At 43.6% G+C, this 16,007-nt stretch overlaps 1 protein-coding gene across 1 annotated transcript in view; it reads left to right on the top strand.

Annotated features, from left to right (window-relative positions):
- Positions 1–234: 234 nt before the first annotated feature.
- Positions 235–16,007, top strand: part of LOC127919076 (eukaryotic translation initiation factor 3 subunit H-like) — a 72,192-nt gene continuing 56,419 nt past the window's right edge. Inside the window, exons 1-2 of the mRNA XM_052502506.1 lie at positions 235–456; positions 918–1,080. Coding sequence (XP_052358466.1) covers positions 235–456; positions 918–1,080 — 385 coding nt within the window. The remainder of the gene's footprint in view (positions 457–917; positions 1,081–16,007) is intronic.

A 16,007-nucleotide genomic window follows, 5' to 3' on the forward strand; every position in this document is an offset into this window, starting at 1 on the left:
TGTACAGGCGGGCTGGTACAGGCGGGCTGTGTACAGGCGGGCTGTGTACAGATGGGCTGTGTACAGATGGGCTATGTACAGATGGGCTGTGTACAGGTGGGCTGTGTACAGGTGGGCTGTGTACAGGTGGGCTGTGTACAGATGGGCTGTGTACCTGATGGGCTGTGTACAGATGGGCTGTGTACAGGCGGGCTGTGACCAGGCGGGCTGTGTACAGATGGGCGTGATGTACAGATGGGCAATTTACAGGTGGGCTGTGTACAGATGGGCTGTGTACAGGCGGGCTGTGTACAGGCGGGCTGTGTACAGGCGGGCTGTGTACAGGCGGGCTGTGTACAGGTGGGCTGTGTACAGTCGGGCTGTGTACAGTCGGGCTGTGTACAGTCGGGCTGTGTACAGTCGGGCTGTGTACAGTCGGGCTGTGTACAGGCGGGCTGTGTACAGGCGCAGAGAACTGTGACAGCTGGTGCTTAAAAGCTAGTGAGGGGAGATATGAGTCTCCAGCTTCAGTCTTTTTTTTTGCAGTTCGTTCTAGTCATTGGCAGCAGAGAACTGGATGGAGAGGCGTAGGAAGTAGGAATTGGCTTTGGGGGTGACCAGAGAGATATACCTGCTGGAGCTCGTGCTATGGGTGGGTGTTGCTATGGTGACCAGTGAGATATACTTTCTGCTGGAGCGCGTTCTACGGGTGGGTGCTGCTATGGTGACCAGAGATATACCTGCTCTCTCCCCTATGGGTGGGTGTCCACACAGTCAGGATTATTCCCTGAGTCTAGTGGAGACCAATAATCCTCTATAGTGTCTGGCTTCTCCAGTTTCTGACAAATACTTTGTCTTGCCCTTTCTGAAATGATCTCTCCTTCTCTTTCCATCTCTCCCCCTCTCTCTCTCCATCTCTCTCTCTCCATCTCCCCCCTCTACAGGTGGTCCTGAAGATGATCAAGCATTACCAGGAGGAGGGTCAGGGTAGTGAGGTGGTTCAGGGTGTACTACTGGGCCTGGTAGTGGAGGACAGGTTAGAGATCACCAACTGTTTCCCCTTCCCTCAACACACCGAGGACGATGCCGACTTTGACGAAGGTACGTGACAACACTGGGTTTGTGCTTCAATTGGAAAACCTACTGCTCTTCTTTGTGTGTGTGTGTCCTTCAGTGTGTGTGTGTGTGTGTGTGTGTGTGTGTGTGTGTGTGTGTGTGTGTGTACTCTGAATGTTCAGTGTTTCTCATTATGTCTCCCGTGTGTCAGTCAGTACCTCATCAGAGATCATTCCTCTGACCGGAGCCCCTGCTGTTTCCCGTATCAAACCCTGTTTCTCCGGGCAGCTTGTTGGCCCTCAGTCCAACTGACTGACAGACAGAGTCTGACCCGAGGAAGGGAAAGGTCTCTCCGATCATGTCCCTCATTTCTCTCACTAACAAGCTACGGTCCTGAATTCTGGGTAATAACCCGAGCATGAGAGGTTGCTAAAAAGGTTGTTAGTATCAGAGGTCTGGGTGTATGTTGGTGAGAAAATCAGAGGTCTGTTTGTAGTAGTGAATGGAGAACAGTGACTGAGATATCTAGTAGGTCTGTAGTAGTGAATGGAGAACAGTGACTGAGATATCTAATAGGTCTGTCTGTAGTAGTGAATGGAGAACAGTAACTGAGATATCTAGTAGGTCTGTCTGTAGTAGTGAATGGAGAACAGTGACTGAGATATCTAGTAGGTCTGTAGTAGTGAATGGAGAACAGTGACTGAGATATCTAGTAGGTCTGTCTGTAGTAGTGAATGGATAACAGTAACTGAGATATCTAGTAGGTCTGTAGTAGTGAATGGAGAATGACTGAGATATCAAGTAGGTCTGTAGTAGTGAATGGAGAACAGTAACTGAGATATCTAGTAGGTCTGTGACTAGTGAAGATGACTGAGATCTAGTAGGTCTGTCTGTAGTAGTGAATGGAGAACAGTAACTGAGATATCTAGTAGGTCTGTCTGTAGTAGTGAATGGAGAACAGTAACTGAGATATCTAGTAGGTCTGTCTGTAGTAGTGAATGGAGAACAGTAACTGAGATATCTAGTAGGTCTGTCTGTAGTAGTGAATGGAGAACAGTAACTGAGATATCTAGTAGGTCTGTAGTAGTGAATGGAGAACAGTAACTGAGATATCTAGTAGGTCTGTAGTAGTGAATGGAGAACAGTAGCTCTGATATCTAGTAGGTCTGTAGTAGTGAATGGAGAACAGTAACTGAGATATCTAGTAGGTCTGTAGTAGTGAATGGAGAACAGTAGCTCTGTAGTAGGTCTGTCTAGTAGTGAATGGAGAGTAACTATGAGGTAGGGCTGTAGTAGTGAATGGAGAACAGTAGCTCTGATATCTAGTAGGTCTGTAGTAGTGAATGGAGAACAGTAACTGAGATATCTAGTAGGTCTGTAGTAGTGAATGTAGAACAGTAACTGAGATATCTAGTAGGTCTGTAGTAGTGAATGGAGAACAGTAACTATGAGATCTGGTAGGGCTGTCTGTAGCTGTCTAGGGAGGAATGGCTGTATGGGAGTGACTACTAATGAGTGTATAGCTGTCACCCAGATGGTAGGATTTGTCCTCTGTCTCTCCCCTTAGTTAGTAAGTCCCCTATGGGGTTCCCTGCGGGAGATCCTGGGATTTCCGTGGCCCGGTTCCCTTTTTTTTTTTTAAAGGTCCGTTTCCCTGCCATAAACCCTCACTGTCGACTGCGTCTCAGTAGGCCACGCCTCCACGGACCCGTCTCAGTAGGCCACGCCTCCACCGGACCCGTCTCAGTAGGCCACGCCTCCACCAGACCCGTCTCAGTAGGCCACGCCTCCACCAGACCCGTCTCAGTAGGCCACGCCTCCACCAGACCCGTCTCAGTAGGCCACGCCTCCACCAGACCCGTCTCAGTAGGCCACGCCTCCACCAGACCCGTCTCAGTAGGCCACGCCTCCACCAGACCCGTCTCAGTAGGCCACGCCTCCACCAGACCCGTCTCAGTAGGCCACGCCTCCACCAGACCCGTCTCAGTAGGCCACGCCTCCACCAGACCCGTCTCAGTAGGCCACACCTCCACCGACCGTCTCGGTAGGCCACGCCTCCACCGGACCAGTCTCGGTAGGCCACGCCTCCACCGGACCCGTCTCGGTGGCCACGCCTCCACCAGACCCGCCCTCGGTAGCTGCCACGTCTCCACCGGTGACCACGTCTCGGCAAAGGGGCCACGCCTCCACCGGACCCGTCTCGGTAGGCCACGCCTCCACCGGACCCGTTTGTCGGTAGGCCACGCCTCCACCGGACCTGTCTGGTAGGCCACGCCTCCACCGACCAGTCTCTTGAAGCCACGCCTCCACCGGATGTGTCTCGGTAGGCCACGCCTCCACCGGACCCGTCTCGGTAGGCCACGCTCCACCTGAGTGGCCACCTGACCCGTTCTCGGTAGGCCACGTCTCCACCGACCCGACCTCGGTAGGCCACGCCTCCAGTGGACCCGTCTCGGTGGCCAAACCTCCCACCGGACCCGTCTCGGCAGGCCACGCTCCACCGGACCCGTCTCGGTAGGCCACTCCACCGACCCGTCTCGGTAGGCCACGCCTCCACCGGACCCGTCTCGGTAGGCCACGCCTCCACCGGAATGTCTCGGTAGGCCACGCCTCCACCGACCCGTCTCGGTAGGCCACGCCTCCACCGGACCAGTCTCGGTAGGCCACGCCTCCACCGGACCCGTCTCGGTAGGCCACGCCTCCACCGGGACCCTCTCGGTAGGCCACGCTCCACCATGACTGTCTCGGTAGGCCACGCATCTCCACCGGATATATTCTCGGGGCCACGCTCCACCGGACCCGTCTCGGTAGGCCACGCTCCACTGACCAATGGAGGCCACGCCTCACCAGACCAGTCTCGGTAGGCCACGCCTCCACCAGACCAGTCTCGGTAGGCCACGCCTCCACCAGACCAGTCTCAGTAGGCCACGCCCACCAGACCAGTCTCAGTAGGCCATGCCTCCACCAGACCCGTCTCAGTAGGCCACGCCTCCACCAGACCAGTCTCAGTAGGCCACGCTCCACCAGACCAGTCTCAGTAGGCCACGCCTCCACCAGACCAGTCTCAGTAGGCCACGCCTCCACCAGTCCCGTCTCAGTAGGCCACGCCTCCACCAGACCCATCTCAGTAGGCCACGCCTCCACCAGACCAGCCCATCAATTCCAGCTGCTTTTCAGTCTTTTTCATATCAGACACGGTGATGTCGTTATTAGCAAAGAAAGGTTTACTCGGGCCTACGTGCGGTATGGAGCCGCTTGTCAACACGTGTACATTATTTAAACCGGTTTAGTTGGTAAAGTACTGAATGAATATTGTAATAATTCTGTTCTGTAGTCTTGGCCTATCATATAAAAGATTAAAACCAGATGAATTCTTGAAGCTGTTGATGATGAATGATGTGTTTTATTTATCCGCTGAATATCAACTGTTGGGGTGGTAAGAGCTCTCAGCTCCTCACAGCTGATTGGTCACTCATGTGTTCTAATAAGCCCAGTCTCTGCCGACACTGACCCACGACCCCAACATATAGTGGTGCCCTGTGGTGTACAAAACCAATTTAAATGAACAGACGGCAGAGAAACAGGCTAAAGTGGTTCCGGGGCAGTAGAGGCGCTTGAAGATTTGTTTGTTTGTTTGTAGCCTTGGCTCTGGGGAAAATTTGACTTCAAAAATAAATAAATTATAAACTCATTTAATGCAATTCTATGTAATTATACATGACTGGAGAATTATATATTGTGGTCCTTCTGTAGCTCAGTTGGTAGAGCATGGCGCTTGTAACGCCAGGGTAGTGGGTTCGATTCCCGGGACCACCCATACGTAGAATGTATGCACACATGACTGTAAGTCGCTTTGGATAAAAGCGTCTGCTAAATGGCATATTATTATTATTATTTATTTTATTTATATTATTATATTATACTCAAATATTTGGCTGCTTTGACACTGACAAATGGAGAATGTGAGATCATTAAAAAAACGACCTGGTCTTGAATCCATCAACGGTCGAAGGTCGAGGTGTGTGGAAGAGCGACACGTGGTACAATATGAGGAAGTTATAGTCCTAAATAAGCTTTCTAGTTTCACCTCACTCACCCAATGACGTGCAGCTCCCTCACAGGTGATGGCCAATGGGCTCGTGCCTAAAGCCCGTCTCTCTCTCTCTCTCTCTCTCTCGTTTTAGTTTGGTAAACAACACTGTTCGAGTCAATAGGTCTATTTTGGAAGTTTAATCAAATATTGTTTTGTAGACTACATACAGTCTTTATCTCAGCAGCTCTCCAAACTGTCCCGTGATTTGTATTTGAAATCTTGCGAAAGGCCTGCTTTTTTTTGTTGTTACTGCAATGCTGTTCGCTGACAGATTTGTTAAGCGTTACAGACTGTAGGCGATGCCTTGTGATTGGACTATACACAATCCACAGCTAGGCTATTAAAAAAAAATAAACAAGCTATCGATCCTCCGTGGCTAAATTATAGACCTACTCCTAGTGTAGTATTCTGAATTATTTCATTTATTTCTGAACAGACGGCGGTGATTTTTGTGACTTTGGCCAAATGTATTTCTGTTTATCGGGGGTTGTGTTAGCTCCACCGGGACCCTTCCCATGGCTGTGACTCTATCAGGAAGTAAATGATGAAGGACCCTTCCCATGGCTGTGACTCTATCAGGAAGTAAATGAAGTTCAACTCTAGAGAGATGAGAGGTGCCGGCTCGTATCTATCAGAGCGTAGCGAGGGAGGAGAGAGATCATTGAAATATCATCTGGTTCTGTGAGAGATTGAGGAGTACTTCTGTCTCTCTCACCACAGCAATGGCCACGAGTTGGTCTACAGGCTACAACGTTGCGCACATCATGAACCCGAGCCGGCCCAACCCGAATCAATCATTTGTTGTTCCTTCGACCACGAGACACTTAGGTTCAGTCGGGTCAATGCAGCGCAACAATGTTGATGATTATAATGCTGTTTTCACTTTGCATCTTAATATAAATCCACTAGTGTTCTGTAGTGACACTATTAGTTTGTGTTTCTTACATCTGCAAACATCTAATTTGTCTTTTTTCTTAGCAAGTTGGGACCTAAATCTTGTTAGCCGCTAATGCTAATCGCTAGGTAGCTAGCTAATAAATGTACTGAGTTAGAGCAAATGTAGCTAGCTAATAAATGTACTGAGTCAGAGCAAACGTAGCTAGCTATACAGCCTGATAATACCAGTGATGGTGTAGACCCAAATCAGCATGTTTGTTCAACAGTATCTTCTAAATCAAAGAGGAATACAAGAAGCATGAAAATGTTAGCGACATGAAGTGGCTAAGAGAGAACATTTAATGTGGCCAAAGATTATAGGGTCCCCTAGAAACACTTATCAACACTTTGGTTCCTACCCTGTCACAATAACTGCCTCACTGGAATTTTCATTCGTTGTCATGTCAAACAACAACTGTATTCAAAGTGCCCACTATTTATTTATATTCTGACTATAGAATTAGAATAATCATTATATTTCCATGACAACAGTATACCCAAAGTGTTTTGATGAAAATCACAAGTCAAATCGTTATTGCAACATTTGTTTCAAAATAAGGTTTTGATTTGTTTGCTATCTGGATGTACTGGGTTTGACCAGGCCACAGATGGCAACAGAGATGTATTGATCTCGGGTGATTTTAATATAAATTGGAAGGATCACAATAATTCAAAAAATAGAACAAAATTACTGAGATATGCCAAGAACTGTGGTTTGAAACAAATGGTTAATGATATTACTAAATCATCAATTAAGATCACCGTTCAGACACGTGTATTCATCTGATTTTCTCTAACATACCATTGCTTAAAAGCCCGATCAATGCCAGTGGGCTGGACAGACCATAATATTGTGACCATAACCATGAACAACCAAGGTTCCCCCCCAAAAAAAGGATTGTGGTTAAGAGAAATGTTTAAAAATGTAATCATGAGCTATTTCTAAATGATTTGGCTGCTGTACCCGGTGAGCTGATTTATCTAGAGGATGATTTGAATCACCCTACAGAATGTTTTATTGATTTGCTCACTGAGGTAATGGACCATCATGCATCAGTAAGAAAGAGTACAGTTGGTGCTCGTCCATCTCCATGGATTGATGATGAAATGGGTGAGGCTTTTTCCCAAAGAAATATGGCAAAGGTCTTAGCAGCCAAGTCAAAATTAGAAATGGATTAACAGAATTATAGGACATTAAGTAAATATGCAGTTCAATTGAATCGAAAGGAGAAAAAATAAGTTATTTTACAACAATGCTTTTATTGATTGTAAAAAAAAAAATGATTGTAAAAATGTTATGGAACACAGTGCTAACTTAGTACATCTGTCTCATCGTGCCCATCTAGTGTGGAGGTTGTCGGGAGAATAATAACAAAACCAGCCAATAATTTTCCTGATTAAAAAAAAAAAAAAAATGACAAAGAAAATTAATTTACTGAGCAACAATGTAAACATACATTCTTCCAAACAAGCTATTGGATTTATGATCATATTATGAGCGATAAGATCTGTTATTTTTAGTCTACAAACGGTGTCAGTGGAGGAGTTGTTCAACCTATTGAGGTTATTACCTGATGGTAAATCGACAGGTTATGGTCTTATGGACAATTATTTTTTGCTTCGCTGTGCTGCTCCCCAGATTGCAGTTCCACCGATTATACATATTTAATTGGTCACTGGAAAAGGGTATGTTTGCAAAATGTATGGAAGCATCCTGTTCTGAAAGACTGCAAAGAACCCATTACCCCTGCCAATATTCGACCAATTAGTCTACTCCCTACACTCAGTAAGATATTGGAGGGTATTGTGAGTAGACATATATATGGGAGTACATGGAAAGAATGATCTGATTACAGCCAATCAGCTTATCGCAATAACCATTCCACTACCACTGCATTGGTTGACATGACTGACCAGTGACTCAATGCTATGGATAATGGAACGTTTGTGGGTGTACAATTTTTTAGATTTCAGTGCAGCATTTGATTTAGTGGATCATGAAATAATTTTGATAAAATGAATGCATTATGGTTTTAAGGAGGTAGCATTGAATTGGGTACAGTCATATCTAACTGACAGGAAACAGTCCACCTATATCAATGGTTCATTTTCTTCCCCTCATGTGTTAAACTGTGGAATACCAGTTGGGGAAGCTGTCTTGGACCCCTTCTCTATCTAATATATACCAACGACCTTCCCTAAGCCTTAGCTGAAACTCAAGCTTCTATATTTGCAGATGATACTACAATTTATGCAGCAAGACGATCAGTTCAACAGGTACAGCAAGCTTTACGAGGAGATTTGGAGAATATTAGGGAGTGGGTTTGCCAAAACAAACTTGTTTTAAACACCTAGAAAACCAAAGTTATGTTGGTCTGTTCCACTAGGAAAAGGCCAAAACAGCATGGGATACAATTAAGTACAAATTGAAGAAGTGGCAGAAACCAAACTATTGGGAGTTCAGCTAGACAACTGCTTATCATGGTCGTCTCAAATAACAAAAAAAATATTAAAACAGTAAATACTAGGAATAGATTGTCCTCCATCTATGTGGTATTCAGTTGGTTAAGAGACAGACATTCAGTAAATACTAGGAATAGATTGTCCCCCATCTATGTGGTATTCAGTTGGTAAGAGAGACAGACATTCTATGTAAATAAGAGACAGACATTCAGTAAATACTAGGAATAGATTGTCCTCCATCTATGTGGTATTCAGTTGGTAAGAGACAGACATTCAGTAAATACTAGGAATAGATTGTCCCCCATCTATGTGGTATTCAGTTGGTAAGAGACAGACATTCAGTAAATACTGGGAATAGATTGTCCTCCATCTATGTGGTATTCAGTTGGTAAGAGACAGACATTCAGTAAATACTAGGAATAGATTGTCCTCCATCTATGTGGTATTCAGTTGGTTAAGAGACAGACATTCAGTAAATACTAGGAATAGATTGTCCTCCATCTATGTGGTATTCAGTTGGTAAGAGACAGACATTCAGTAAATACTAGGAATAGATTGTCCTCCATCTATGTGGTATTCAGTTGGTAAGAGACAGACATTCAGTAAATACTAGGAATAGATTGTCCTCCATCTATGTGGTATTCAGTTGGTTAAGAGACAGACATTCAGTAAATACTAGGAATAGATTGTCCTCCATCTATGTGGTATTCAGTTGGGTAAGAGACAGACATTCAGTAAATACTAGGAATAGATTGTCCCCATCTATGTGGTATTCAGTTGGTAAGAGACAGACATTCAGTAAATACTAGGAATAGATTGTCCTCCATCTATGTGGTATTCAGTTGGTTAAGAGACAGACATTCAGTAAATACTAGGAATAGATTGTCCTCCATCTATGTGGTATTCAGTTGGTTAAGAGACAGACATTCAGTAAATACTAGGAATAGATTGTCCCCCATCTATGTGGTATTCAGTTGGTAAGAGACAGATTCATTCATTGTAAATAAGAGACAGACATTCAGGAATAGATTGTCCTCCATCTATGTGGTATTCAGTTGGTTAAGAGACAGACATTCAGTAAATACTAGGAATAGATTGTCCTCCATCTATGTGGTATTCAGTTGGTTAAGAGACAGACATTCAGTAAATACTAGGAATAGATTGTCCTCCATCTATGTGGTATTCAGTTGGTTAAGAGACAGACATTCAGTAAATACTAGGAATAGATTGTCCATCTATGTGGTATTCCATCTATGTGGTATTCAGTTGGTTAAGAGACAGACATTCAGTAAATACTAGGAATAGATTGTCCTCCATCTATGTGGTATTCAGTTGGTTAAGAGACAGACATTCAGTAAATACTAGGAATAGATTGTCCTCCATCTATGTGGTATTCAGTTGGTTAAGAGACAGACATTCAGTAAATACTAGGAATAGATTGTCCTCCATCTATGTGGTATTCAGTTGGTTAAGAGACAGACATTCAGTAAATACTAGGAATAGATTGTCCTCCATCTATGTGGTATTCAGTTGGTTAAGAGACAGACATTCAGTAAATACTAGGAATAGATTGTCCTCCATCTATGTGGTATTCAGTTGGTTAAGAGACAGACATTCAGTAAATACTAGGAATAGATTGTCCTCCATCTATGTGGTATTCAGTTGGTAAGAGACAGACATTCAGTAAATACTAGGAATAGATTGTCCTCCATCTATGTGGTATTCAGTTGGTTAAGAGACAGACATTCAGTAAATACTAGGAATAGATTGTCCTCCATCTATGTGGTATTCAGTTGGTAAGAGACAGACATTCAGTAAATACTAGGAATAGATTGTCCTCCATCTATGTGGTATTCAGTTGGTAAGAGACAGACATTCAGTAAATACTAGGAATAGATTGTCCCTCCATCTATGTGGTATTCAGTTGGTTAAGAGACAGACATTCAGTAAATACTAGGAATAGATTGTCCTCCATCTATGTGGTATTCAGTTGGTTAAGAGACAGACATTCAGTAAATACTAGGAATAGATTGTCCTCCATCTATGTGGTATTCAGTTGGTTAAGAGACAGACATTCAGTAAATACTAGGAATAGATTGTCCCCCATCTATGTGGTATTCAGTTGGTAAGAGACAGACATTCAGTAAATACTAGGAATAGATTGTCCTCCATCTATGTGGTATTCAGTTGGTTAAGAGACAGACATTCAGTAAATACTAGGAATAGATTGTCCCCCATCTATGTGGTATTCAGTTGGTTAAGAGACAGACATTCAGTAAATACTAGGAATAGATTGTCCTCCATCTATGTGGTATTCAGTTGGTAAGAGACAGACATTCAGTAAATACTAGGAATAGATTGTCCTCCATCTATGTGGTATTCAGTTGGTAAGAGACAGACATTCAGTAAATACTAGGAATAGATTGTCCTCCATCTATGTGGTATTCAGTTGGTAAGAGACAGACATTCAGTAAATACTAGGAATAGATTGTCCTCCATCTATGTGGTATTCAGTTGGTAAGAGACAGACATTCAGTAAATACTAGGAATAGATTGTCCTCCATCTATGTGGTATTCAGTTGGTTAAGAGACAGACATTCAGTAAATACTAGGAATAGATTGTCCTCCATCTATGTGGTATTCAGTTGGTAAGAGACAGACATTCAGTAAATACTAGGAATAGATTGTCCTCCATCTATGTGGTATTCAGTTGGTAAGAGACAGACATTCAGTAAATACTAGGAATAGATTGTCCTCCATCTATGTGGTATTCAGTTGGTAAGAGACAGACATTCAGTAAATACTAGGAATAGATTGTCCTCCATCTATGTGGTATTCAGTTGGTTAAGAGACAGACATTCAGTAAATACTAGGAATAGATTGTCCTCCATCTATGTGGTATTCAGTTGGTAAGAGACAGACATTCAGTAAATACTAGGAATAGATTGTCCTCCATCTATGTGGTATTCAGTTGGTTAAGAGACAGACATTCAGTAAATACTAGGAATAGATTGTCCTCCATCTATGTGGTATTCAGTTGGTAAGAGACAGACATTCAGTAAATACTAGGAATAGATTGTCCTCCATCTATGTGGTATTCAGTTGGTTAAGAGACAGACATTCAGTAAATACTAGGAATAGATTGTCCTCCATCTATGTGGTATTCAGTTGGTAAGAGACAGACATTCAGTAAATACTAGGAATAGATTGTCCTCCATCTATGTGGTATTCAGTTGGTTAAGAGACAGACATTCAGTAAATACTAGGAATAGATTGTCCTCCATCTATGTGGTATTCAGTTGGTAAGAGACAGACATTCAGTAAATACTAGGAATAGATTGTCCTCCATCTATGTGGTATTCAGTTGGTAAGAGACAGACATTCAGTAAATACTAGGAATAGATTGTCCTCCATCTATGTGGTATTCAGTTGGTTAAGAGACAGACATTCAGTAAATACTAGGAATAGATTGTCCACCATCTATGTGGTATTCAGTTGGTAGAGACAGACATTCAGTAAATACTAGGAATAGATTGTCCTCCATCTATGTGGTATTCAGTTGGTAAGAGACAGACATTCAGTAAATACTAGGAATAGATTGTCCTCCATCTATGTGGTATTCAGTTGGTTAAGAGACAGACATTCAGTAAATACTAGGAATAGATTGTCCTCCATCTATGTGGTATTCAGTTGGTTAAGAGACAGACATTCAGTAAATACTAGGAATAGATTGTCCTCCATCTATGTGGTATTCAGTTGGTAAGAGACAGACATTCAGTAAATACTAGGAATAGATTGTCCCCCATCTATGTGGTATTCAGTTGGTTAAGAGACAGACATTCAGTAAATACTAGGAATAGATTGTCCTCCATCTATGTGGTATTCAGTTGGTAAGAGACAGACATTCAGTAAATACTGGGAATAGATTGTCCTCCATCTATGTGGTATTCAGTTGGTAAGAGACAGACATTCAGTAAATACTGGGAATAGATTGTCCATACGTTGTCCAGACAGAAAAAAGAAATGGGCAAAAGAATATTTCGATTTAGAGCAATAAAGAAATTGAATAAATTAACTGATCACAATGTATACATTTAAACATTTATTTTAAAACGATTTCTATATAATACTGGGGGACTATAGTAGATGAAGAATCAATATATTTTTTTACATGGAGTATTTATTGTGTTATTACGTTTAGTATATTATGTATTCTCCATCTATGTATGTTTGTAATAGTGTGTTATATGTGGAAATGTGTTTTGTGTTTATAAATTTGTATTTTAATATTTAAGGACTCTTGGAAGGTTAGTCCAAATAGGGACTAAAAGAGAATAAAATCAAAAATCACATCGAACACTGTATTCAAAGTGCCCACTGTTGTTTATATTCTGACTATAGAATTAGAATAATCATTATATTTCCATGACAACAGTATACCCAAAGTGTTTTGATCTAAATCACAAGTCAAATCGTTATTGCAACATTTGGTTCAAAGTACGGTTTTGATAGTTTGGAAATGATCTCAAAAGAGAGCAGGAAATGCAGAAATGGGTGAAAAATGCAACAAAAAAAATATATATTTTTGGGGGGTAAAAGTTGAATTGGACGGTGTATAAACCAATCAGAATGGAGAAAGACTAATTGACATCACTTAGTGGCAACATACATTCTAAGGTCGTACACTACTTATAAAGCATATTTATCTTAAAAACATAAAATACCGTTAATTTGTTTAGTTTATTCTGTGATATCATATTTTGTCCGTATCACCCAGTACTGAAGGCGACTGACATCAGTTCTATTTAAAGGGGTGTGTGTGTGTGTGTGTGTGTGTGTGTGTGTGTTTAGGAATTGTGTAGCTAATATCGAATCTGTTTTTTGCCGTGTGGATTCCCCCTTGTTGGTTTAGCAGGGACACGTCTCTCTGCCTAGTCAGTGTCACACAGTAAACACACACACTGCCTGTAGTGCACTACTTTTGACCAGTGGCCCTCTGAGTTTCTCTATGGGCCCTGGTCTAAAGTAGTGCACTACATGGACAATAGGGTGCCATTTTGGACACTCCGTGTACTCAGACAGGGTATACACACCCTCTGTATAATCTCCAGACGTGGTATTGTCTAAACGTTTCAGACGTGAGGAGTGACTGGAATAAGACTGGGCTCAGATGGGTAGATGGAGACGGTTCCTCAGAGACGACCAGCAAGGAGAATCAGGGTTAAACATTCCTGACAACTTTACCCAAATGTAAAGTATAGGACATTCAGCAGCTCTTGAAGGACAATGGAAGTAAAACATTTTTAAAAAACAACGTCTTTATTGTTACAAGTATGTGAGGGTTCTATCTAGCCTCTACAGTATAACGTGAGGGCTCTTTCTAGCCTCTACAGTATAACGTGAGGGCTCTTTCTAGCCTCTACAGTATAACGTGAGGGCTCTTTCTAGCCTCTACAGTATAACGTGAGGGCTCTTTCTAGCCTCTACAGTATAACGTGAGGGCTCTTTCTAGCCTCTACAGTATAACGTGAGTGCTCTTTCTAGCCTCTACAGTAGTGAGGGTTCTATCTAGCCTCTACAGTATAGTGTGAGGGTTCTATCTGGCCTCTACAGTATAGTGTGAGGGCTCTTTCTGGCCTCTACAGTATAGTGTGAGGGTTCTAGCTAGCCTCTACAGTATAGTGTGAGGGCTCTTTCTAGCCTCTACAGTATAGTGTGAGTGCTCAGCCTAGCCTCTACAGTATAGTGCGAGGGCTCTTTCTAGCCTCTACAGTATAGTGCGAGGGCTCTATCTAGCCTCTACAGTATAGTGTGGGGTTCTATCTAGCCTCTACAGTATAGTGTGAGGTTCTAGCTAGCCTCTACAGTATAGTGTGAGGGCTCTTTCTAGCCTCTACAGTATAGTGTGAGGGCTCTTTCTAGCCTCTACAGTATAACGTGAGGGCTCTTTCTAGCCTCTACAGTATAACGTGAGGGCTCTTTCTAGCCTCTACAGTATAGTGTGAGGGCTCTTTCTAGCCTCTACAGTATAGTGTGAGGGCTCTTTCTAGCCTCTACAGTATAGTGTGAGGGCTCTTTCTAGCCTCTACAGTATAGTGTGAGGGCTCTTTCTAGCCTCTACAGTATAGTGTGAGGGCTCTTTCTAGCCTCTACAGTATAGTGTGAGGGCTCTTTCTAGCCTCTACAGTATAGTGTGAGGGCTCTTTCTGGCCTCTACAGTATAGTGTGAGGGCTCTTTCTAGCCTCTACAGTATAGTGTGAGGGCTCTTTCTAGCCTCTACAGTATAGTGTGAGGGCTCTTTCTAGCCTCTACAGTATAACGTGAGGGCTCTTTCTAGCCTCTACAGTATAGTGTGAGGGCTCTTTCTAGCCTCTACAGTATAGTGTGAGGGCTCTTTCTAGCCTCTACAGTATAGTGTGAGGGCTCTTTCTAGCCTCTACAGTATAGTGTGAGGGCTCTTTCTAGCCTCTACAGTATAGTGTGAGGGCTCTAGCTAGCCTCTACAGTATAGTGTGAGGGCTCTTTCTAGCCTCTACAGTATAGTGTGAGGGCTCTTTCTAGCCTCTACAGTATAGCGTGAGGGCTCTTTCTAGCCTCTACAGTATAGCGTGAGGGCTCTTTCTAGCCTCTACAGTATAGTGTGAGGGTTCAGTGTAGTTGACAGCTATAATCCAGGACAGATGAGTCTGGCAGGGAAACATGAATAATAACTGAATGTAACCGGCTTGATTAGATCACTGCTGACTGCTGGTTCAGAGGTTTGCCCTCTCCCTCCATCTCTCTCTCTCCCTCCATCTCTCTCTCTCCTTTCTCTCTCTCTCTCTCCTTTCTCCCTCCATCTCTCTCCCTCAATCTCTCTCTCCCTCCATCTCTCTCTCTCTCCTTTCTCCCTCCATCTCTCTCCCTCAATCTCTCTCTCCCTCCATCTCTCTCTCTCTCCTTTCTCCCTCCATCTCTCTCTCTCTCTCCCCTCCATCTCTCTCTCTCTCTCCCTCCATCTCTCTCTCCTTTCTCCTCCATCTCTCTCTCTCTCCTTTCTCCCTCCATCTCTCTCTCTCTCCTTTCTCCCTCCATCTCTCTCTCTCCCTCCTCCTCTCTCTCTCTCCTTTCTCCCTCCATCTCTCTCTCTCCCTCCATCTCTCTCTCCTTTCTCCCTCCATCTCTCTCTCTCTCCTTTCTCCCTCCATCTCTCTCTCTCTCTCCCTCCATCTCTCTCTCTCTCCTCTCCCTCCATCTCTCTCTCTCTCTCCCTCCATCTCTCTCTCTCTCTCCCTCCTCTCTCTCTCTCTCCTCTCTCTCCCTCCATCTCTCTCTCTCTCTCTCCATCTCTCTCTCTCCTCTCCTCCTCCTCTCTCTCTCTCCCTCTCCTCTCCATCTCTCTCCCTCCCTCCATCTCCTCTCTCCCTCCATCTCTCTCTCTCTCCTTTCTCCCTCCATCTCTCTCTCTCTCCCTCCATCTCTCTCTCTCTCTCCCTCCAT

Source organism: Oncorhynchus keta, unplaced genomic scaffold (genome assembly GCF_023373465.1).
Source record: "Oncorhynchus keta strain PuntledgeMale-10-30-2019 unplaced genomic scaffold, Oket_V2 Un_contig_15667_pilon_pilon, whole genome shotgun sequence".
Taxonomy (NCBI): Eukaryota; Metazoa; Chordata; class Actinopteri; order Salmoniformes; family Salmonidae; genus Oncorhynchus; species Oncorhynchus keta.